Source organism: Photinus pyralis, unplaced genomic scaffold, assembly GCF_008802855.1.
Source record: "Photinus pyralis isolate 1611_PpyrPB1 unplaced genomic scaffold, Ppyr1.3 Ppyr1.4_LG4, whole genome shotgun sequence".
NCBI lineage: Eukaryota > Metazoa > Arthropoda > Insecta > Coleoptera > Lampyridae > Photinus > Photinus pyralis.
This window is the reverse complement of record NW_022170511.1, coordinates 31,927,548-31,951,668: the sequence shown is the minus strand read 5'-3', so window position 1 is coordinate 31,951,668 and position 24,121 is coordinate 31,927,548. Positions and strand designations below refer to the sequence as shown.

At 36.0% G+C, this 24,121-nt stretch overlaps 4 protein-coding genes across 6 annotated transcripts; 1 reads left to right on the top strand and 3 right to left on the bottom strand.

The window, feature by feature from the left end:
- Positions 1–866: 866 nt before the first annotated feature.
- LOC116169623 (glycine-rich cell wall structural protein-like) lies at positions 867–2,213 on the top strand. Its single transcript, XM_031485766.1, has 2 exons — positions 867–993; positions 1,047–2,213. Exons 1-2 carry the CDS (start codon positions 979–981, stop codon positions 2,136–2,138), a joined length of 1,107 nt encoding a protein of 368 aa, XP_031341626.1. The 5' UTR covers positions 867–978; the 3' UTR covers positions 2,139–2,213.
- Positions 2,214–2,430: 217 nt separating this feature from the next.
- Positions 2,431–11,816, bottom strand: LOC116169348 (endothelin-converting enzyme homolog). Of its 3 annotated transcripts, none has more exons than XM_031485420.1 (15): positions 11,656–11,815; positions 11,446–11,617; positions 11,331–11,394; positions 10,924–11,018; positions 10,139–10,444; positions 9,840–10,092; positions 9,577–9,790; positions 9,144–9,529; positions 4,683–4,779; positions 4,458–4,634; positions 4,247–4,406; positions 4,149–4,197; positions 4,037–4,104; positions 2,871–3,166; positions 2,431–2,823 (listed from the first exon to the last, which is right to left on the bottom strand). In XM_031485420.1, exons 2-15 carry the CDS (start codon positions 11,492–11,494, stop codon positions 2,644–2,646), a joined length of 2,394 nt encoding a protein of 797 aa, XP_031341280.1. In that variant the 5' UTR covers positions 11,495–11,617; positions 11,656–11,815; the 3' UTR covers positions 2,431–2,643. The 3 variants fall into 3 exon arrangements, with proteins under 3 accessions (XP_031341280.1, XP_031341281.1, XP_031341279.1); XM_031485421.1 differs by having other exon boundaries at positions 11,446–11,610; XM_031485419.1 differs by having other exon boundaries at positions 11,446–11,816.
- Positions 11,817–14,219: 2,403 nt separating this feature from the next.
- LOC116169897 (actin cytoskeleton-regulatory complex protein PAN1-like) lies at positions 14,220–15,219 on the bottom strand. The gene is made up of 3 exons (XM_031486096.1): positions 15,184–15,219; positions 14,832–15,134; positions 14,220–14,384 (listed from the first exon to the last, which is right to left on the bottom strand). Exons 1-3 carry the CDS (start codon positions 15,193–15,195, stop codon positions 14,298–14,300), a joined length of 402 nt encoding a protein of 133 aa, XP_031341956.1. The 5' UTR covers positions 15,196–15,219; the 3' UTR covers positions 14,220–14,297.
- Positions 15,220–20,793: 5,574 nt separating this feature from the next.
- On the bottom strand, positions 20,794–23,851 carry LOC116168584 (zinc finger CCCH domain-containing protein 14). Its single transcript, XM_031484500.1, has 7 exons — positions 23,678–23,851; positions 23,578–23,620; positions 22,935–23,519; positions 22,454–22,884; positions 22,177–22,407; positions 21,334–22,057; positions 20,794–21,285 (listed from the first exon to the last, which is right to left on the bottom strand). The coding sequence occupies exons 1-7, from the start codon at positions 23,714–23,716 to the stop codon at positions 21,101–21,103; spliced, it is 2,238 nt and encodes a 745-aa protein (XP_031340360.1). The 5' UTR covers positions 23,717–23,851; the 3' UTR covers positions 20,794–21,100.
- Positions 23,852–24,121: the final 270 nt, after the last annotated feature.

The window sequence follows — 24,121 nt, the reverse complement described above, 5'->3', positions numbered from 1 at the left end:
ACATCATAATATATTAGAAATAATTAACAAATATGCAGGCTGAAAGTGGAATTTTGTCAGCTGCGATAATTGATATATTCACAAGAATTAGCATTAGGACACCGACCTGGCGTGGTTCGACATTTTAGAAGCTGCTTGAAGTTGAAGTATTAACAACAGAAAATGTTCGTCCGATACCCTAATTAAGAAAGTAAAAGTAAAGAATATCTAGAATCTGTAGCAAGTTTTTTACTTCATTGGATTAAATTGGTAAAATGGTGATTCATTCACATGCCGCTCCAAAGAAGTCGCCTAAGCCCGTTACACGAAGTTGTAAACTGGTTAATTTTTTACGAACGCCCATAACCTATCGCTCGCAAAAAATACATTCATACGCAACAATTAGCCTTTGGAAGTTGCAATCCAGCAATTACAGATGTGTAGTATACTATTTGCACTTCAATTAGGAGATTAACCTAAATTACATTAAAAAAGCATCAATTAAACTTGCAAAATATGCAACTCGATCAGCACGTTATACTTTTTTCTAAACGGACGAATAAGTTTTAAACAAAGGTTCCTTTTTGGTGCAGTTAAAACTAATTACAACATTTATAGGCTAAATTTTACGTTGCTAAATATTGTAAAAACTTTCACGGTTGATGACTTTTAGGAACAAATATGAGAAATAATGCAATTTAATACACAACAAAAAATTCCCTGAAATTAAATAGGAGTAATTTAATTATTTAACTTATGGACACGCAAGTATTATTAAATCGGTATACAATAAGAAAGAATTTGACAAATGAAGGTGTTACAGTTCGCAAAACTATACGAGCACCGATGCGATAACTTATGTGAACGTATAGAATCGCGAGATGCACCCGCCCAGTGAAAGTAAATCATAATAACCCTCACCATATTCTTTGTGTATAAAAACACAATTTTAAAGGGGTAACAACATCATTTGACTTTCATCCTCTTCCACACGCAGACATGAAGCCTTTAGTGGTAAGCCTACTAAACAATTTCAGTCGAACGTAGTGTCAACTTCCATATTTCAGATTTCGGCCCTTATACTAGCAACAATTACTGTAAGCAAATGTGAGAAAGAAAAGCGTGGACTTATCAGTGGTGGAGATATCGGTTATGGTGGCCACTCTGGAGGCGCATCGATATCACTGGGAAGCGGAGGACATGGGGGATTTAGTGGCGGTCACTCATTAGGAGGTGGATTTAGTGGCGGATATGGTGGCGGATATGGTGGCGGATATGGCGGTGGATATGGTGGTTATAGTGGTGGATACGGAGGTGGTATCGGAGGTGGATTGGGAAGTGGCATCGGAGGTGGATTGGGAGGTGGTTTTGGAGGCGGGTTCGGCGGAGGATTGGGTGGCGGATCAGGAGGAGCCACTATAACCACAATTAACCAAGCTGTCCCAGTGCCAGTACCACAGCCAGTTCCAGTAACAGTAAATCGACCAGTGCCCGTGCCTGTAGCACAACCTTACCCAGTTGCTGTACCACGACCCGTCCAAGTTGAAGTACCTGTACCGCAACCTGTCGTAGTTCCCAGACCAGTTCCAGTGACTGTAGCGCGACCTGTACCAGTAGCCGTTCCTCAAGCTGTTCCATACCCAGTCGCTCAACCTGTCGGTGTACCAGTACCACAGCCCTACCCAGTGACCGTTCCACAACCAGTTCCAGTTAGAATTCCTCAACCTATTGTTGTACCAGTTGCACAACCTGTAATTGTCGGTGGAGGAGCCGGTGGAATTGGAGGAGGTGCCGGAGGTATTGGTGGAGGTATTGGTGGGGGAGCTGGTGGTTTTGGCGGTGGAATTGGAGGAGGATTCGGTGGAATTGGAGGAGGATTCGGTGGAATTGGCGGAGGGCATGGTGGATTTGGAGGGGGATATGGTGGCAGTCATGGTGCCATATCCATTGGAAGTGGACATGGAATTAGCGAAAGCATCTCTCTCGGCGGCGGCCATGGTGGCTTTTCCGGTGGACAAGGAGGCCTAATCTCACTTGGTGGGTATGGAGGCGGTCACGGCGGCAGTAGTTTTGGAGGTAGCCAGTCTTCTTCAGGAGGATACGGTGGTCACGGAGGTGGCGCATCTAGTTACTCAAGTATTTCGTTCGGAAAACACTAACTGCTTTAAACGAAATAATCATCCTGCACGGTCCACGAATTTTCATTTTGTCATTCATCATTATATTGTGATATGCTAGTATGGAACTCTAGTGTTGTTATTTTTAATTGTAACATTCATTTATTGTAAATACGATAAAAATTTAATAAACTCTATTTTCTTTATTATTGCTGTTTGAACAAAATATGGAAGATGATTAATTATTAGTAATATTAAACTATTAATATAATATTAATTATTATTAATTATCAATCAATTAATTATCAGTTATTAATTAATTTTGGTACAGTAAACAAACTTCAATAGTTTTTCCTAGTTTATTTATAAAAAGTGTAATAACACGCAAGGTACAGTGTAGCAAATTGCAAAAAAATGTCCTTAAATGTGCGAAGGCACCAATTACTTCCTAAAAGGAAACGTGAAAAAATTTCACTTGCTTATGCTATATTGCTATAGTAACTTTTGTAAGCGTAATAAGTCGATTACGAACCGAAGAAAGTGGGAATCACCATATTCGACACCGCTCCTTGTTTGGATTCATATTACTACCAAGAGGACATTTAAAAGCTTCAGAGAATTCATGCGAATTTTGTAACGTTCCGATGACCCGTAAGGAACTGGGGCAATGTTCGTCATTCTCCAGTTGAGATTTTAACGATTCGGGATCAATAGATTCGCACCATATCTAGGATACAGGTTGATAAGGTCAATCCTTAATACAAAGATACATACGCTTCCATAAGCAATAAAGAACAACTGCATGTTTGAGAAAGCCTGAAATCCGGGCAGTTTGGGTTCTTCGCCCATTTTCTTGACCACATTTTTGTAGGCTAGATAGGCGTGGTGCAGTCCTCCGTTATCCGCCAAATTTTCACCTAGCGTACGTTGACCGTCCACCTTTTGTTCAATGGAGGAGAGTGTAAAGTTTCCGTACTGTTTTATGAAACACTGTGATTTATTCTCGAACGTCTCAATCGTCGTATTACTCCACCATTGCTTGTAGTTTCCAAATTTATCAAATCTTCTTCCTTAAAAATTAAACAATGCAGGATTATACTGCTCAGCCAGCGACAATACTATGATATTAAGTGTTTTCAAGGGATTACAACATAACAACCACACGTGGTGGATAGATGTGGAAATGCGCGTCAGGTATACATAGAATCTTCAAAAAGGTCAATTTATAGTTTAAGAAAGGACCCGACCCGTCTTGGAATACACTCCAAAATCGGAGAGAAGACCGCAGGAAACAACTAACAGGGCAAGAAATTTAAAAAGAACGCCGTGTATACGAAGTTGTTGGTATTTGTGAGGGGAACGTGGACATCCGGTGTTTTTACCATAATTCGGGTATGCTGAATCAGTAACTAAAGCCTTGCCTAGGCCTCCTAGGTCAACAAGTCATCTTGCACTCTATCGGAGGTGACGTCCTTCGTGACGAAATTATGAATTTAATTCATAAACATTTGCAACACCCTGTACACTAAAAACAATTGAGGGAAATTAAAATGTATCATGTGATTTCGAATTCTCAGAATGTGCTTTATTATTTTGATTTATTTCATCAAATTACCCTCAGTTATAACGAAAAATCGGAATTAAAGGCAAGAGTTTGACCACCATTTTGGTTTGCCGAATTTGAGGCCAAAGAGGTCAAATTCAGCTGGGCACAGTGGACCTACAATCGCACGTAACAAGCCTATTGGCAATTCCAATGACCCCGTAGGGTCACATCCAAGTGCTCTGTCGCTTTTTTAGATCCGTTTAGGGGTGTATTATTGTTATGAAACCTATTCGTCTAAAGCTTGTAAATTGCATCATGAAAGGTCAAATATCGTTTGTTTATAACTCTTTCATACTACTATGGTGCAGAATTTACGTATTCAACGGCATATTACCTATATTATCAAAACCGTGTGTCAGCTCGTGACCCAGTATACTTCCAATTGCGCCATAATTTAGAACTCTGCAAAGAATCGTACAGATTAAGATTAAAGCTAGCGCACTTACTCTAGGCCTAAATGATAAAATGGGTGCGTCAGAATTGCGATTGGTACAGCTGAAATTTGATTTGCTTTTTATTTTGATTAGAAAACCGAAACACTCACTAATCGAATTATCCGAAAAGTAATTGTAGGCGTTAACTGTGGTAGGATCAGTTTTCCATGTTCTTTCAGTCTCATCCCTAAGCGACTCTAACTCTGTTGGGGTGAACTGAGTTACCATAGACATCATGTTCTCCAAGAATGTGTCATTGCGCATTGTAATCTGCGACAAACATCCATATATGTATTAAGTGTTTAGCGAAATGATTCTTACATTAGCGTAATACTCTTCGAGAACCTCCTCATCCATTAACCATTCAGGAAAGCCAATGAAGCTGACCATTTCCTTCGATTTTTCTAACGTGGCGTGCTTGGTATCTTTATCCATCCAGCTTAATTGTTGAACTCTTTCGGTAAACGCAGATTTAATGTCATTCAGCATGATGTCAACCTAAATTGTTGAATTACTTGTCTACATTTCCAGGGACGTAGTACAAACCTTTGGTTTAGTGCTGCTCATGAACGTTTTGTCCACAATTCCATAGCTTACAGCAACGCCCATAAAATTTATGACTAGAGATGCGCAATCTAATGATCTGAAAGAATCATATACAAATTAGTAAAAATGATCGTCTCGGTCCAGCTATTGATGTGGGAAACACAATCGACGAGGCGGTGGTCCACCTACAATTTCTCCTTTCACTATTCCTTCCGGTGTTATAGAGGATCACAAAAATGTGTATGTAGATACATTAAAATATGTCATTTTTTAAGTACCTATGTAGGTACCGTAGAATAAGTTCAATTAATTTCTAATATCCTAATAATAGATCATATGCAGTCGACATTTACTTTCTTATATTGTATGGCAACTACAGTAATTAAATCTACTTTCAATTTCTCGTGTATATCTGTAACACATTTTTTTTGATAAAATAGCATTTCGTTTTATAATCCTTATTTGATTTCACTTTGGCGATTCACATTTGCGTATTCAGTGTAATTAGAAGTAAACGGGCCTCTCTATGTCAAGTAAAAAGTAAACAAAATTTTTCTAGTATATATTTTGGACTATAATTAGCTACTTACTCCACTAACATCATTTGCTAACACAAAAAAAAGATTTGTTACGGCGCATTAAATTTGACAATTGTGTCAATAATTATTTACAAGGATATTAACGGCCAGTTAAACCATGTAACCATTAAACTGTAACAAGCCAGTACTTTTATATTATAACATTTTAAGATGAAAAGACTACCTTCGTAAAGTGCTACTGTTGGTTTGTGGTCTTTTTTTTTACATACAACGTCAACAGCAAATTAGTAACAGACAATTAACTGGTATTACGTAGTCTAATTTTTGAAATTTAACAAACCAACCTTTTCATTTCGCGCTTTTAGTTGCGCAGATATCTAATTTTAACCATTCCTGTGCTTATATTGGCCCGTTTGGTTGCAACATAAATAATTCATATTCATGCTCGCAACGCCACAAAGGTAGCCAATAGAAATAAAACAATCGGTTTAGCCACCTGGGGAGCCTGTTCAAATTTTTGTTAGTATTTCTGTCGTAACAATCCAATACTTAGTTTTTTGTGATGGTTTTTGGCGAAAAGTTGGAATGGAACTCATGTTGTAAGAGAACGGTGACGGTTTTCATTTTGAAATTTGAACTCGAAAATGACCTCAAAGTCACCTGGATGTGAGGGGGCGGGGAGGGGAAGAACAAAACGAGTTGAAGAAACTAATACCGGCTACGTTTTCAACGATCTGCAAAAAATTAAAGAAGTAACACAAGGTTGAGGATTTTTGGAGACCTTGGGCACCTCCAAATTTTTTTTCACATTTTTCTTATAAATACGTTGACTAATGGACCATGATTACGATTTTGCAGGTGGACTCTATCAAATTTGTAGATCGGAGTTCGTGAATTGGCAATGTAAGCTAAAAAATAAGCTGTCAAAAAGGCTATGAATGTGGGTCTGGGTATGGTAATACTTGTTTTACGTGTTTGTAGTCGGATCGGATTGCGCATGCGGAAAACAAATTATTTGGTTTGGTTATTACATGTATATTATTGCTGTATATTATATGAAACAATTGCCTTTTTACCATATAATAACTTTTTTCGTAAGCGGCACAGAAAAATTCATTCCTTGGTGCAAACCTCGACAACATAACGAACCAAATAGCAAAAAAAGGTCTTAAGATAAAGAACTAGTAGTGATCGAACGGCCGTAGGAACGGACGGACGGACAGACGGACGAACAAAGTGGCCATAATAGCGCATTTGTTTATTTTTGTAGAAATGCGCTAAAAATATATGGAAAATTTCATATGTAAGTGTATAATATGGTACAAGAATCAAAATGGTAATAAAGATAACCATTAATCATTAAATTATGTTTGACAATTCAGTGGTATACTGTCACTTATTTTTCCGCGTCGCGTTTTTCTCCCACCGGGGAGTCCCTTAAATGAATGACGAAACACGTTGATTTAGCCCACAGAGTACAAAAATAGATTTTGAACTGATTAACACACTTCACTAATATACGACCAATCAGCTTGGTGATTGTTTCAAATTCTAACCAATCAGATGATTTTTTAAGTGATTAAAAGCTAGGTAGCTTTTTATCGGCGATAAAAATGCGTGTAGGAATGCGTAAAATATGTAGTAGTTGTGAAATTTACAGTCTTATATTAATCTCCCTAAAATACACTCGATCTTGGTTTTAAATCAGGATAATTTTATTTTTAATTCACTCAAATTTTGTTGCCTCCTGGAAAAAATTCTCGATCAAAAGCATAAGGTAACACACTTTTGATTACCTCTAGTTTTTTCCAGTGCAACAAAATTTTCGTGTAAAATTTAAATTATCCAACTAAAAATCAAGCTCTTGTGTATTTACCCCCGATAAATTGTAGGAAACTTCCATCCTTCCTGGTAAATTCGCTTTCGAAAACTAGCCCCCAGAATAATTGTCCCTAATGCGGAAGATTCACATCTATTCTGTTTCCGGAAGACTGTTCCACAGAAGACTCGCGCCCATAGAAGATTCAGCCTCGCCGAAATACTCGCTAGGAACTTACTGCACGAAACATTCACGTTCAGAAGGGTTCAGCTTCCAAGGAAACGCTCTTAAGCTTTATTCTCATTCTATCGTGTAAAAGCATTCCAAACAGATTTGAATTGCAACATCTCCCCTAAGTATTAATAATTTTTTTCACTACTAGCGTCTGATGACATGATTATTAACCTTTTTTCCACTTGTAAAGTAGGCTTTCTCGGCATTTGTTCAAAGTGGTTAATAATTTTTTATTATTAACTAGTAGTCAATAATGAGAACTGTCACGCTGTCACTTTCAGAAAACACAACCCGAAATTTTGCTCAATGAACGTTTAGACAAGTTCTCTAAAACGAAAAATTGCCACCATTCGCAATTTCCAGAGAAATTACATACCTAAAATTATCATATTTTGAAAAAATTCGAACGAAATTACTCTTTGAAAAATCTCAATGACAGAACAAAATACGGCCTGTTTGACTTGTACTTCCACGTACTTGATTGACATGTTAAATTAAGAAACAAACAATTCTGTCCAACCGTTAACTCTCTATCAATATAATATGTTAATTTAGAGGATTTCAAGTGCTAGTAGTGAAAAAAATAGTATATATACCACGGTAGAGAAGTCTATTATTGCCTTCGCACCTTACACCCCTCCGCAAGCGCCTCGAGATGTAATCTTGGTGCTCAGGCAATAATAGTGGACTTCTCTACCTTGATATATAATGTACTATTTCTACAATCGATATCCAAAGTAGGCATTTGCGCTCGTATTTGACAACGCAAACGTAATCTTTTTCGAGGAATGTCACTTTGTCGCTTATAAGCGACAAAATAGAAAAAACGCTCGCTCTCCCAATTATTAACTATAAATCAAATATGCATTGCTCAGAGTATCCAATGACAACGAGTAAATGACATCTTTCATTTGGGCATAAGATAAGATTAATATGATTTGAGTGAAAAATTTAAATTTCTGGAAATATGTGAACTGCTCGATTGTAGAAAAAATCTTGTGTGTAATTCGAGCGCAAATTGATTGTTGATTTCAAGAGATTGCCGCGCTCCTTCGTCGCGCGTCAACTGTCTCTTTCAATCGACAATATATCATTTTGCGCTCTTAATACACAAATAGCTATTTATCAAGTAGTTTCAACTAAAAAGTGATAAATTCTGCTATAACAACCATAAATAAATAGCATTATGCGGGTCACTCTGTAATTGGGCGCATGCCTGTTGAGGGCCCAAAACAAGAGAGGAATAATAACAACAATACCCGTCCAGGATTTTGTTTCGGACAAATTGTTGTTCTGCTGATGAACACTTTCAAATCCCGAGTGTGTAGATTGTAAACATAACGCGGGCTTAATTCAACAAAACCAACTAAGGGATTCTCCCAGTTTTTATGAATGATTTCAGAGTAGCTTCTCTTCACTGTTTTTGCTTGATTTCTATAAAGTACCCAAGGGGTTGTTTAATTTAGTAAACCTACCTGAGTACTATAGTGCCATGAATGATAGAAATTATTGACGTTAAAAGTAAATGGTTTAATACAAAAAATATGCAGAATAATTTTAGTACTTTCATTATGTATTTCTTTTTATCGAAAGTAAAATCAATAAATCATTACACAAACGGTAAATTGTGACAAGTAAGGCGTTCCTGTACCAATTTGTCTTTCTTTTGCATTGTATTAGAAAAGTTGTATGTATTTCTAGGCATTTTTCGTCTTTTGTCCTGTAATTACATGTTGTTTGACATTGTATGTTGCACAATTTATTGACTGTACTATAGAAAATAGCATTGAGATAAAAACATACGCAGAAATGCTTTTACATGAAACCCATCTCATGTTTAAAACAATTAAAATGAATGCAATCGCTTACCTTGATCTGGAAACCGTTGAGCTTACAATCTGTTCAGATTCCCTTTGAACTAAATCGGTCATTTCAGTTGTGGTGCTCAAGATCATAGAATATGCCGTGATCCACCACATATACAGCTCTAGATACAGATCGGAAACGCTCGAAAGATAAGCTGCAACTTCTGGCAAATAATTTACTTCTTCCAAAGGAACGTAAATATAATCTGTGGAGTTTAACTCCAGTGTAACGTTGGGGACATTTTCGAACATTAACGTTACATATCGTCTCCACGACACTTTGGAAGACAAATTATTTTTCGCCACGTAAGCATCACTTAATTTCTGCAGTTCGTCAATTTTAAATTTGTAAAACTGCAAGTCGCTATTTGTCGAATTAATGTCGGCGAGCTGAAATGAAGTTTTTGACCAACTGGCCCAGTGGTTGCAGCGATTACCTCTGTTAAATCTGCAGTCATATTCCAAATTACGTTAGCTGCCTCGTCCATTAAAACTTTATTGGGAACTGTACTCGAAACGTTTAAAGAGAAACGCTTAATCACCTCTTTAACAATTCTCTTGTACGCTTCGGCTTTTCGTTTTTCTTTCTCTACATTTTTCTCCGCGTCACGCTTTTTTGTAGACTTCTCTTTAATTGCCGACTTAAATGGACTGAAAAAGCGAACTGACACCTTTTTACTCTTAGATATCGCGCCCTTACCTTGGTAACGGACACGGAGAATCGGGTGCCCCCATATAAATAACATTTCGGCTTCGGTTGTAGATATCCGCATCAACTAGCAATCCAATAAAGTTGTCCATCGCAAGCACCTTCTTTAGCGCGACCTCAACTTTGATCCAATCGAATTTGAAGTTGGCGCGTTCGGTCTCGTTGAAGAAACTCGGAATAAGGGGTAAGTGTACTTTTTGCAAGTATTTAATTATTCCAGTATAACCCAGCCTGTCTAAGGTATCTGTAGAGCAATAAGTTAGATAGCGGTGTAAGGGAGAAAACCTGACCTGTATCCATGCAAGACACATATAAGTCTTTCGCTTGTCTTACAGGTAATGGGTAACTGCTCGAGATGTTTGAGTTTAAAAACTCCATTACTGATATGGCTACTTTTTCGTCTGCAGTTTCAAAACTGGAAAAGTGAGGGTACCAGCCGTGGTTGGGGTGCTCGGTCGACCAGCGCCCGCAGGTAAATTTGTAGAAATCGTCGCAGGGATTGACACTAAAATCCATCGACAGCTTTAGATTTGCCGCGGAACGAAGGCATTCTTCTGATACGCACAGTTTGGCAGACATTCTCGATGCTCTAATGTCTGAAATTTTAAAACACATTACAATAGAAAGTGTACCAAAAAAAGGCAATTTAATCTATTAGTCTTCGTCAATACTAGAACAATCCTGCGGTCTGTCTTAACAGGCTTCCCTCTCACTGTCACACCACAGAAAATGTTGGCGTGTTGGTACCGGTACTGATGTTGATAACTACCTACATGTTGCAGAAGTAGGGGTTTTTCTCTATATCATTATTATTAGTTTTTTAGTCTTACGTCCGGTGTTGTGCCGATCATTGGATATCTTACATTATTCATTTACGTTTGAAAGGTAGGAGATTTTGCACATATATTTGCGACTTATTATTGTCGTTAGGAGTATGTAGACGTTAATTGGACGTATAATTACTATCTTGAATGAATGTATTTGCATATAATTGAACCTTTTGCAAGGTTAGTTGTGGTGCCTTACGGTATTATTTTCTCGAAGTGATTTGGAAATATGTATTTTATATACTTACATTCAGCTAAGGCGACAATAAAGGCAATAAATAGAATTACAAGAAGCACTGCTAGCACAATGGATAGTCGTTTGTAAATATCTTTCTTCTTGTATCTGAAACATCAGTAATATTTTCGTTATATAATTATCACTAACAAAAGCACACGCAAACATATTGTTACCAAAATATAAAGTGACCCCCGGATAAATTCATTTTTAAAAGCGCTAAACGGTTTTTGTTTATTAGAAGTAGCTATCGGAAAACGTTTAAAATGAATTATAAATAAATAACATCGAATTAACAATTTAGTGGTACTTTTAGCACGAAACGCTTAATTGAGTATCTATGCACGCGTGAAACTACTTCTAAGTGTATATCTACTGTAAAATTGGAAATCGGTGTTGAAAGGGACTTTTAAAACTTACACAGCAGATCTAGATTTTACTCCTACAAAGTTGTGCAGACTAGAGGTGGTTGGCGTATTTTTACCTAAAAGGTAGCATTAACAGGTATAATTAAAAAAATAAGAAAAGGGCTTACTTGTAACACTATAAACTTGTCCGTTTTCCGTAACGGTCCCATTCTCCATTTCTTTAATGTAATAATGTCACTCTTGATCACTATATTCAAATTTACATACTGATGATGTTACCGGCAAAATTTTATTATAAAACCATTGGACAGTCATGCGCTCGTCTCTTGTAACTGACAACTAATCACAATGGTAACAAATCGATGCTCTATGCATACCTATTGATTGTTTATACTTATATTTAATTTGCCTTTTGTTGCTCACTTCCGTTACATTTAGAATAGAACTTATTTTTTAGCACGTTGGAAAATTGTTTCACTCAAGGACCCTTATGATAGGAATTAATGGTGTTGCGTCAGGGACTTTTATGCGTTTACTGCATCCATTTCATTGTCTCAAACTCGTATTTTATTTTGCAATTACATAAACAATACGAATGATGTCTCTGCCAGTAACCGTCGAAATTATTACATAATAATTATTAAAAATTAAAATGTGTATATTTAGTGGTTTAATTATTTATAATTACCTACACAGGACCGCAATGTTTGCTAGCGCTAGGAAAATAACTTAAGATTTTCTAATTGCTAGGTATTGTATCTACAAAATTGAAAGACACTATTTAACTAGCAATTTGCATTACACTTTCTGTATACAATTATATACAAATTTAATTTTCACTTGACGTTAAACTAATGATGTTAATGGGACACTAAAATCGGGTTAAAAGACACTTTTAAGCGTTGAAAAAATGGAAAATGCAAGATCAATCAAGATAAAGGACCAAATTGCCTTTTGTTGTATGCCTTCCGATTAAAGTATGGAAACCAAAGTTTATCGGGTAAGAAATGGAAACAGTAAATCGGGCTCACCACCAAGCGCATTTTACTTTTTGTTCTTGTATCTTTGGATTTGCACTAAAAAAAATAATGCCGTACCTGTAGAGGTGTATTTTGAAATTGATTTTGACCTATTTCTATAGCACATGTCAATTTTAATTGGCTATTAACGTTAATAAACCAACAATTACATAACTATTTCATTTTAAATTGCAATTTTATTAAATACCGCCCTTGAATTAAACGTCCCAGTAATTGTGAAAAAATAATCCAGTCGGAGACGGTGTTGTGATATTCACATATCTACACAGTGTTTTGGCTCCTCTACTGCATCATTTTTTTCATACCTGTTACACCCTGTATACCCCAGTATTCCCCAGGAATTAGATATTGTTAAAATTCACTTTTTTTCTAAATGTACCTTCGAACCTTTATCTTCCAGTGTGCTTAAAATTATCTTAATGTGTTCTAATTATAACAGTTTATTAAATTAACACATGCCTATAGTACACGTAACAAGTTAGTACTAAATCCTGGTCCCCATAGAACAGCACTTTTTCAAAATAATCTATTTAAGCTGTAAGATTTTAAATTTGCTCCCAAATTAGATACAAACTCTAAACGACAATTCGCAAGTTCAAAAAAGAACTCAAAGCATATTTACTAAACAAACATTTTGACAACCTAAAAGAATATTTTGAGCATTGAGTTATATAGGTCAACCGTAAACATATCATGGTTTTTATTATGTACTTTTGTGTCTATTGTATTGTTTTTAAGCATGACAATTACTGCCAACTATTGCTGTACATCTTGTGCCACAACGTAGCTGCAGTAAAATTTTTATAATTTAAAAAAAGACACCCAAACCCAAAACAGAGCTAGGTGTTAAATTGTCGCCGTGCGAGAGAAGCCCTCAGAGGATAATCTCGTAGTCTGGCGCATTTTTGCATAGGAGTATCAAGAAAGAACCCAATGTTTTCAGAAGAAAAATCAATTGAGACATCCTGTATATTTTCTTACTTCTTCCCTCACACCTATGCCTTGTGCAGAATTTTGTAATTAAAAATTAAATGGTTAGAAATTATTGGCGCCCCAAACTGCTGTAGTTAATCGAAACATTAAAATAGAACCGTTCAGCTCCTAGAATATTAGATAATTTAGGTGAAAACCACTCCTCGATATTATCGACGGTTTCTCAAAAATGCTTTCTTCTAGTTCGATTTCGCAGAACTAAAAACCGTACATTAATCGCTGTGTATCACGCATAGTCTTTCAAATTCATCACTGATGCATTTTTAATCTCCACTTAAATGAATTTAAGATTAACCACTTCCAGCATGTCCTGAAAAATTGATTCCTTGCTTGACAAAAAAATATCATTAATTATTTTCGACTTGTACAGGTCAACAGATTGTATGGCATGTATTGGAAAATTATTTGAACCTTATTAGGTATTACAATAAGCTTCATCATACACAAATCAAGTTCTATTTATAAATCGCGAACTAATGTATTGGTTTTATAATTACTAATGATGGATTCGTCTGAATAGCTATTAGGTATTGTACATTTCTTAAAGCATTTTGCGTGTTTACTACTTATACTCGTATACGGTGTGATCCAAAATAACTGAGGACAGATTAAAATTGGCGCTTAAAATGTTTAGTGTTTTTTACGCCTTACTTTCGCAAACATGCCAGAAGGTTTCCGCTGATGATGATAAATTTGCTGTCGAAACGAGTTTGTTTGTTTCAAATGGTTTACAGAGCAGTTCCTTCCAAATTTCACGTTATGATTCCGCGTGATTTTCGTTATCCGAAAATTCGCAGCGAACGGGAAAAATTTTCCCAACTATTCCTGTTGTTATTTTAGGATTTTGGTTACGGAGCTATAGAAGACATTAAAAATAAAAAAATAATTATAAACTGAGATTTGCCATATTTATTTTTTACATTTTACGTTTCATAATATTAATAAAAATCTTGATAAATAAATTACATCGGACCTACATTTTTAAACTAGTGGTGGAAATCTGGAAAACCATGGGCAGGTAATGGAGCTGCTACGGCGAAGCTTTTGAAAATAGGTTGAGGTGCAACAACCGTCTGTAAATTAACAAACGTATTATTCACTCATTATTGATCGGGCGACATTGTCTCGAATATGAAACGATTTTGAGTAACGCGCATTAATGTACTTAGTTGCTGCAATAATAATATATCGTTGATAACAATCAGGAAAGGGTGTCGCGTGAGCAAATACATTTTGACACTAATTGTTTTGTTACCCCTTTCTGTTACAAATGACCAATTCTCTTGCTGGAGCTTCATCGGTAATGGATAAAATGATTTTTTAAATTACTCATTGGGATTTATCGACCCTACAACCAATAATTTGCATTGGCAAAATTGACTACCTAATTGTTATCTTTATCTGGTAAATACTTAATGCGTGTTTTTCCAGAGTTCATCGACCTTCACACGCAATGTAAAAAGACAATAGCACGATCTCAATTTGAAAATTGTGTGTAATGTATACCCATTGCGATTTACCTTAACAACTGGTGCAACTGCGTATTGAGTTATACTTGCATAACTTGTAGCCGGAGCGATTTGTTTTACAATAGGAATTGGAGCGATGGTTTTAATAATGGGAGCGGGTGCTACGATTGGAGCTTTTATGATAGGTGGTGAAAATACAGGAGCGGAGAAAGATTTAACGATGGTAGGTGCTGGAAGTACAGGAGCTGGAAACACTGGTGCAGGAAGAAAAGGGGCCGAATGTATGCTAGGAAATCCAAAATCTAATCCACCTGGAGCGGCTTCGGCAGCTACCAGCATTGTAGCGAGAACGATCTGAAACAATGCAATTAAATTTATTATTTGGATTTTAAGTCGAGTTTACAAAAAAATTCATTTTCACAGTTACAATCAATATCAGTTCTGTACAGGTATGAAAGTGTAAACTGAGGATTTCAATTCAATTTTTATCCTTTTATATAAAAAGTTTGTAGTGATGGTGAGGCAGGTTGGTTTAAAAAAGTGAAATATATTGATTGGTTCAAGTTTACCTACTATTCTACAAAATCTATTAGCGACATTGTAGAAACTCAATAACAATAAACTATCAGTTGTGCAAGAATGCCCTAGTTCAGAAATGGAGAGCCTTCACCGAAGTTTACTCATTAATTTACAATAAGAACGACTTTAATGTACTTACACATAGGTTTTTACTAAACAGAAACACAAACGACCTTAGAGCAGCCAAGCTAAGCTTTTAAAATAATTTTACTGGAGGTATATCGTTGAAATGCTAGAAAAGAGTGCTGGAATGCGTGGAATCTTTCGATAGAGGAACGGGATTCATGTATTACATTTCTAAACATATTTTAGGAGGTTTGTCATTTTAAATTCATCTTCGCTCCGGCTTCTGAACAGGAAATGACAAAAAGGTACAAGTAGGTGTAACTTTGGGAACCTCTTTGAAAAATCGTATATCATTTTCAGTGTACCACTAGATGTAAAATAGAAAAGGGAAACGAGGTTGAATACATAGACTTGTGTAACTTAAATACTATTCCACATTTAATTGTCATTGAGATAACGTTAAAAGGTAGCAATCTTTGAAGCTGCACGTTATTGAAATTGCGTACTAACTCCACCTTTCACTGTAACCACGTACCATACAGTGTGATGTCACTTTATCTGTCCACGACGACTATCCAAGTATGTACATTCTAAATTAGCTACCATATAGGAGTAATAAAATTATACATATAGATCAGATCACTATTACTCAATCGAGTGTAAGTATTCTGACCCAATCTCTAGCATCATTGGCTATTTATTTTGTATCACAATCACTGTTCACTGCTCAAGATTTAATATATGTATTATAAATTCAAATATTTTCTACTTTCCACGGATAGGTCGCATGTTATAATAATGTAAGCAGCGAAAATTAAAATTTAGATATATATAAAAAGCTCATTTTTATACAAAACTTTGACCTGCCACCTATATCCACTATTCATTCATGAATAAACCATACCTATAAACATAATATAAAGACCTAGGTAGGTACCTATAAAGATAAAACTTGTAAATCATTAAGTACTAAAACCAAAATCCCATTGCAACACCCACTAATTGGGTTACAAACAGTTATTGACATTCTCTGCTACCAACAAAATTTCGTCAGTTTTCAAGATATTACAGCAGCGAAGGGAAGAAATTTTTATGAATTCCCAATCTGATACGTTTCTACGTCGGGAAGCTTTCAGAAACCTTCCCACTGCTGGTCTGGGATCAAAATAGTCTGGCATTTTATTAGGAACGTTTAACGATTACGAGTTTTTTTGAATCAAAAGATAGCAAAAACTCGTAATCGAGGACAATAGGTTGTTATTTTAGACGGTCCACTCGTTAAAGAAACATGTTAGTACCTAATGCTAAACAGAAAACACGAAACGTAGGTACTTATTCCCTATAAAAACAACCCATTATCTTCAATTACGAGTTTTTGCTATTTTGATGAAAAAAATCGTTTCTAATAAAACGCAGACAAAATGAAACCACAATGACCACATAGCGAAATTCGTTTCGTGTGACGTCATAAATAGAGGCAAAACCCTTTCAAGTTTCAACATGATCTTGCTTCTCCATGACGTCACACGAAAATCATTTTGCTATGTTCTAATTCCCATTGAAGACAATGGGTGTGGTTCCATTTTGTCTGCATTTTATTAGGAACGTTAAACGATTACGAGTTTTTTCATCATAGTCCAGGGAATAGAGGGTTTTAACTTGCAAAATGAGAAGTAGTTCCGATTTCTTTTGCATGTCATAGACAGTCATCTGGTGGTTAAGAATCTAAGTTTTCGACTTCCCACCCCTTGTGCTTCCCCCGTACCACCCCCAAAACCCTTGAAATTTGGTTGGTTTCTTAGTTTTTCAATCATATCTTTTTAATGATTCACTTTAGAAAAAAATATTGTTATCAGAAATTGTAGACTATAAAATTCTACACAACTTTGATATACACTACTTTTTTGTGAAATATTTATTAAAAAAGATATGGAGCTTGAGAGTTGGTTATATTTTTAAGAATTCTGAAATTTCTATGTAGATGTTTTAACCAAATTTTATACTTTATCTCTATAATTAAGAGTTGTATGAGAAAATATCTTGAATTTACCCTGCACCCTGCTGAACTAAAGTGAGATAATTTTTTTGTTTCAAACGTATATTAGAAAGCGCTACAATCTCACAGTGATTGAAATATCCCCACTAGCAAGGCTTGAAAGTTGAATTATTATGCATCCCTTTTGATAAGGGAGCAGGGTAGGGAGATTTTACCACGATAAGTTCAAGATATTTTCTCATAAAACTTATAATTATAGAGATAAAGTATAAAATTTGGTTAAATCATCTACATACAAATTTTAGAAATTCTTAAAAATATAAGCAACTCTGAAGCTCTATATCGTGTTTAATAAACATTTCACAAAGAAGTAGTGTATATCAAAGTTTGTGTAGAATTTTATAGTCTACAATTTCTGATAACAATATTTTCTTGTAAAGAGAAGTTATAAAAAGATATGATTGAAAAACTAAAAAACCAACCAAATTTCTTTGGTTTTAAGGGTGGTACGGGGGAAGCACAAGGGGTGGGAGGTCGAAAACTTGGATTCTTAACCCCCAGATATTCTTCCATGACATGCAAAAAAATTGGAATTACTTCTCGTTTTGCAGGAAATGGTCCATTTTCAGTCTCTATTCCCCGGACTATCAAGATAGTGTACCGTTGTATGGCAACGCCACAGTCTTCCATCAAACTGACGATAGTTTGACAATCAAAACAACATTGCTAGTACTGAAGCAACTCTCCCAAGACTATTGCTGCTAATAGTGTAGTTTTGGATACCTACTGCTGTTAATAGTGTAGGTAGTCGTCGCTCCGGTAACGTGGCAATCCTATTGCTCCTCCACGTGTTCTTCTTATGCTTGCGTTCCTTCTTCTTCTTTGACCTCGAAGGTGATGCCATTAGGTTGTAGATGAGGTCGTTCCTACACTATTAGGAACGCCTTCATCTACAACCTAATGACATCACCTTCGACGTCAAAGAAGAAGAAGGAACGCAAGCATAAGAAGAACACGTGGAGGAGCTTCTTCAGGCGTTCTCCGTTGCATTGAACATTCAGGGCCGTATCTTGATATGACTGCGCCCTTGGTCGGACTTTTACCCCCCCCCCTCCTCCCACCTGGTGGTTTGGGGTTATTAAAAAAATTAAAATTTTGTGGTGGAATTTTATTTTTCTACCATCCACACGTTGGTATTACATTAAGGGAGGTATTGCATTGGGATAAGAAATGACCCCCCACATTTTTTTTATAGAAATACTATGAATGCGAATCAAACAAAATCTCCATGATGTTGATGTCTCTGCCGGTTGGTGGTGGCGCGGTCAGCCGCAGTCAGCGCACAACAGCGACAAATCATAAGTAAGCATAAAAATATTCCCGCTGACTGCTGATGAGTATATGCGCACAGCTGCTGACAGAAAGCTGATTATTAGCGAAGCTGTTCAGCCGGTTCAGCTGATTTGCTGCGTGAAAACTTTATCCACTGCTGTTTCCTGACTGCCGCTGACCGCGTCCATAAAAGTAAAACATGTATTTGACGGAAGGAAGTGGCATATATAACTATGCATCCCTATTTGCGCTTTGCAGACAATGAAACATAGGATAAATTAAACGTGCGAGAATACCTATGGGAGAAATTTCCTGGAAATTGGAAAATTTGTCCGATGGTAGTATATTCTCGCACGATTGCGGGGGTGCACCATCTTGTTGAAACCAACAGTTTCCAAACTTTTGTTTTTTTTTCCGTAGCCACTTTTAATTAGTATAAATAAGGTCGTATTTGTAATTTGTCGTTCTGTTGTTCGCTGAAGAGAACAGCCTTGCTGGATGAAACGCGTTGGATATGTTAATATATTACCTATTGTGGTTTATTGGTGTTTTTGTTGCAAACACCGTAATTAAAGATCAATACGCTATTATATTCGTTATGGCTGGTTGTCCGACTGAGATCTCAGCAATTACAATATATAACTAGAGACTTACAATTTTCACTAAAAACTTTCTTCTATAGTGAAAATGTACATGCTCTAGTCTAGCCTATTTTGAGTTAGATTTCTCGTGAGATCAATAATTTTAAACTTTGCTAATAAAATACTGTTCTGTATTACCAAAAATGCGCTATATAAGCATGCATATGCTGATTTACAACTTGTTTTAACTTGTGTTGTCAAAACCACTTTTTCCTGTAATTATTTTAATGTGTAATGTAACATTATCCATATATCTATTAAGACGCTAGTCGTCTAATCATATAATTTCGTCAGACTAATGCTGATCATTTTATTTTTGAGTGGGCGAGGTTTCAGCCAAGGCTGCTCTACCAACCCACTATACATCTACAAATATCCATGCCCGAACCCGGATTCGAACCAGGGACCCTTAGCACCACAGTCCAGCTTTAACTGAACTGCGCCACACGGCCATTGACGCAGGATATCACACAGGCCTGTAGGGGCTGGTATTTCTAGTTTTAAATTATGGAGGTATATGTCATACTTGTCTATCGTATCTCATGCAATGGCTCACATTTACATGGATAACATACCAATGTTGCTGTTATTACTCTAATCCATGGACGATTTTTAACTGCATAATGCATAGTTGAAATTTTCTTTATATTTATTTTACTGTGTTTTGAACAATGTAGTTGTAAATAACTCGCTAGCAGCACTAGCACTAGTCTACAGCAAAATTGTAAGTGTTGCTCTGTCATAGCCATCTTGAAAATTATGCTTTCCAAACACACAGTTAATTAAATGTAACTTATGATTATAAAACAATAACATTTATTTATTACACAATAAGTCTAAATTACAATTTTGTTCATACATTATTCAGTCTCATTAGAGACTCATTCTTATATGACAGGTATGTAGGCATCAAATCTGCTAAACATACAGAGATAGATGTTTCAGACCTTAGAAATTTTAATTATTTAGGTACCATTGTACATTTATAATATATTTATTATTATATATATATTTATAATTTCGAGGTTTATTTACATTGTTGCCAAGTTGTGTCCTAATCATAGTTTATTATTAGTGATAGATAGTATTGAACCTATTATCAAAATCTCCATGGCACCTCAGTCAGGGTGTGAACCTAAAGCAGTGTACGTCATAAAATATGAGCAAATTTCGAACTTTCTGCTAATATTGGAGTAGGTAGCTATAATAAAAATATCATATGCTGCACTTCATATAATATATAAATGTTTGAAGATTTACAGCACTGCATTGCATGTATTCTCTAAAGGCTGCTGTAAACTATTTTAGGTTTGATAAGTGCTTATGAATGATTTAACGGGGAACTAGCAATATACACTTTTTGCAGTGATGCCGATCGGTCTACTTGGTCACATACCTATTTTATTAGAAGGAAAATTAAGGACATTGTCAACTACTTGATGATAATCTAATAAACTAGTCAAAGTGGAATAAATTTAATCAATAGCAATACTATAATATCGCCCATCAACCATGGTTAAAATACTTACAATATGAGCTAATAGAGGAAAATTGAAAATAAAATGTAAGGTTGATACAAATTGACTAGTTCCATCCATAACACACTCTCTGTATTATGTTTTTAATATCCTTATTTACAGAAAATTAGAAATCAAACAAGCATATCAAAAAACCAAAACAATAAATATGCTCAAAAAATAAATAAATTATAATTTGACAGCCGAACGCCATGTAAAGTTGTTCTTGGTAGCGAAATTATGCACAAAATGGCACTCTCCCTGATTTTTACAATATTTTCCATATTTACATGGGCGAGGATGGTAAAACGTGCAATGGACGTTACTGCAATTTGGAAAGAATTTGCACATTTGCAGTGGTCCTGCTGGAGAAGCTAAAAACAAGATATTACAAAATATTGAATGAGCAGTCATTGACTTACCATGAATTCGGGAGTTATGGTTGTAAGGGCAATCTTTCCTTGTACACGAATTCTCAAATTTACACATTGGATGTATGTACAAGCACTTGTCTCCAAATTTGCATTGAGGAAATGCTTTGCATGGTGTGTTGGGGTGAACAAATTCGCATTTCTCACCTAGCCTACAACTTGGCCAATATTTACACTTTTCTTTAGCTTTGAGAGATGAGGGATGTGCAACAATTGGCAATTTATCGGGTATTTGCTTTAATTTAGACGGAGTTGGAGAACTATCGACCTTATCGAACACTATGGGAGATGGTAGCTTTCTCTCTTTACCCCTTCCAGAAGAATCTGTAGTTTTAGTATCCGTTTCAATACCTTTTTTAGGCGATTTATTTTGTCGAGCAATGCCATCTAGTGTGATAATAAAGGTATGGCCCTTGCTTTGCCTGGGAAGTGTGGTTGGATCACCATCAGATCCTTCAACGTGGTCATCGCCACTGTGTTCTTTAGAGCTTGGTATGTATTCTAATCGCTCACTGGATCTTCTTCCTTGCTTTACTGGTCTAGGTACGTATTCCAAATTGTCATCATCACTACTGCTATCATACTCTCTTTTCTCCTTTTTGTTACTTTTTGATAAAATATGTTTTATTTTGCTTTTTTCTTTATCTGGTAGTTTTCTAGAAGACGAATGATGTGAAGATCTTTCACGATACTTTTTGGTAAATAGTGCATCAGGCTGCAACAAATTTATGGATATAGTTACAAAAAAAACATTTTATAACAATAAAGCACCAGGATTAGATGCATGGGACACCCCCAGTTTAAGTACAACTAGTTTGGCATAAAATTTCTTACCTTTGAATTGCTTCCAACCATTGGAGTTTGCGCAACACTTCTTTGAGCTTCAGCAACTGCTTTCAATAGTAAGTTTTTATTCGCTAGACTATTAGATGGAGGCAGTACACGAGGCTTCACTTTGATCACACTAAGGACCTCTTTGTTTACGGTTTCGTCCTCAGATTCGCTATTAGGTTTTGGAGGTGGTACCGCCACTTTCGACATGACTCCTAGTCGTTTAAGTGCACTCTGAAATAAGCGCACATTAAAAATAAACCGTAACGCAATAACTCACTTCTCTGTGAGACTCGGGGGTGTTTGATCTTGTGATTTTTTTTGATTCCTCATTTTTGTTCCGCTGCGATGTTGATTTAGTTTTCGGCAAGCCCAATAATTCTTCCTCCTGCTTTCGTATCGAGGCTAAACTAATTTTTTTGTGTTTTTGAGCATCGTCGTCCCAACTATTAGAACTGGGTCTCTTTCCCAATCGCTCCATAACCGATTGTCTTTTAGGCGGATGTTCGCCCTCAAAAACAATGCGAGGATGTTCATTTTTATCCTTAGGACTGTGGGGCTCTTCCAAATCTTCACTGTACTCTGTAATATTGGGTTCATTTAATTCCCTGCTACTGTCTGAATGTCTGACTATTTTAATTTTTCTAGCCGAAGCCTCTTCAGTTTTCTTTTGCTTCAATTCTTGCAGTTGCTCATTGGGAAACAATTCCTCTGCAAAAATACCAGGTGAGCAAATTGAAACAATATTTAATAGATCTTACCTGGTTCTGCTTTAAGATTTATAAAATCCTCATCCTCCGAGTCACTAGCAACCTGGAGTCCCAATCTACTTTTGACACTTTTTATTTTCTTCTCAATTTCTACCAATTCATTCTCATTAGAAATCGCTACCTCAGATAAAGGAGGTATATCAAAACAATCCTCATTAACACTCTCTAAATTACTATTACTATTGTGATTTTCCTGCATAACAACTATTTTACGCATTTCCGACAATTTACTGGCCTCCACGGGGAGGTTATCAGTTAAAGATTTCATTTCAGCCATCTCTTTTAAGATGGGCTTGACATCTTTCCTTTTAGCCTTTTTGTTAGATTTGCTTTTATCCTTCTTCTCCTTTTTCACCTTAACATTTAAATGTGCATCGTCAGTTTTCCGTTTCGAAGCACGTTTGTAAATGTCAGGATTTGTGACCGTAATCTCTTTAAGCTTTTTTAATACAATCTGCAACCAATCGACAAATGTGGAGGTTTTCGTTGTTAAAAAAAGCTGCAAGTCTTCGTTCATTTGTGATTTGGTTCGCTTATTAGCAACCATAACCATAACGTAATCTGGCAATTCGTCATCTAAAAATGTGGGAATTAGTGCAAGTTTGTAATGTGGAATGTAATAGAATTATATTACCGACGTAACATCCAAGTTCCGTAAGTTTGGCTTTAATAGCAGACTAAAAAATGTAACACATAAGAAACATAACCTACTTTAAATACTTGTCATTAATTACCCTCATTTTCTGTCCAACCTCGGCCCCTATGCTATCCATGGTTGTGTAATGTTTATTCCAAAATTAAATGTTTAATTATCTTGCAAGCTTTAAATAATAGGTAAAAACTACATTTTACCTAAAATATAACCAAACATCATCGGCAACCCATAACAAATCACATAGGGATTTTTGTTTCCTGCTTTACATCTTCTGATTTGCTGTGACTAGAGACACGTTTTGATACTGTTTGTTGATGTTAATACAGGGTGTAAAAGAAAGTTTGTAAGGCACGGTGATGCAGATTGCATAAATTTTTTTTAAATAAACAGAACTCAGGACTCGTATTTAGCAACTCCTTAGTCCTTTACGTTCATAATCTCAGTGCTCAAATATAAATTGACTTTAGTACGTAAGTTCTAGAAAAGCGCAGTTACGAAAAATTAAGTTACATACAGCTAGTTT

What these genes read in the sequence shown, in the direction of transcription:
- LOC116168584 (XM_031484500.1), bottom strand. Translation starts at nt 23,716, where the DNA reads ATGGATAGCATAGGGGCCGAGGTTGGACAGAAAATGAGG. An exon ending in CCCCCGAGTCTCACAGAGAA is followed by an intron (nt 22,408 to 22,453) that starts GTGAGTTATTGC and finishes CGCTTATTTCAG; the next exon opens with AGTGCACTTAAACGACTAGG. An exon ending in CCATAACTCCCGAATTCATG is followed by an intron (nt 21,286 to 21,333) that starts GTAAGTCAATGA and finishes TCTTGTTTTTAG; the next exon opens with CTTCTCCAGCAGGACCACTG.
- LOC116169897 (XM_031486096.1), bottom strand. An exon ending in CAGTTGCACCAGTTGTTAAG is followed by an intron (nt 14,385 to 14,831) that starts GTAAATCGCAAT and finishes GTTAATTTACAG; the next exon opens with ACGGTTGTTGCACCTCAACC.
- LOC116169348 (XM_031485419.1), bottom strand. Translation starts at nt 11,494, where the DNA reads ATGGAGAATGGGACCGTTACGGAAAACGGACAAGTTTATAGTGTTACA. An exon ending in TATTGTCGCCTTAGCTGAAT is followed by an intron (nt 10,445 to 10,923) that starts GTAAGTATATAA and finishes TTAAAATTTCAG; the next exon opens with ACATTAGAGCATCGAGAATG. An exon ending in TGACTGCAGATTTAACAGAG is followed by an intron (nt 9,530 to 9,576) that starts GTAATCGCTGCA and finishes ACTTCATTTCAG; the next exon opens with CTCGCCGACATTAATTCGAC.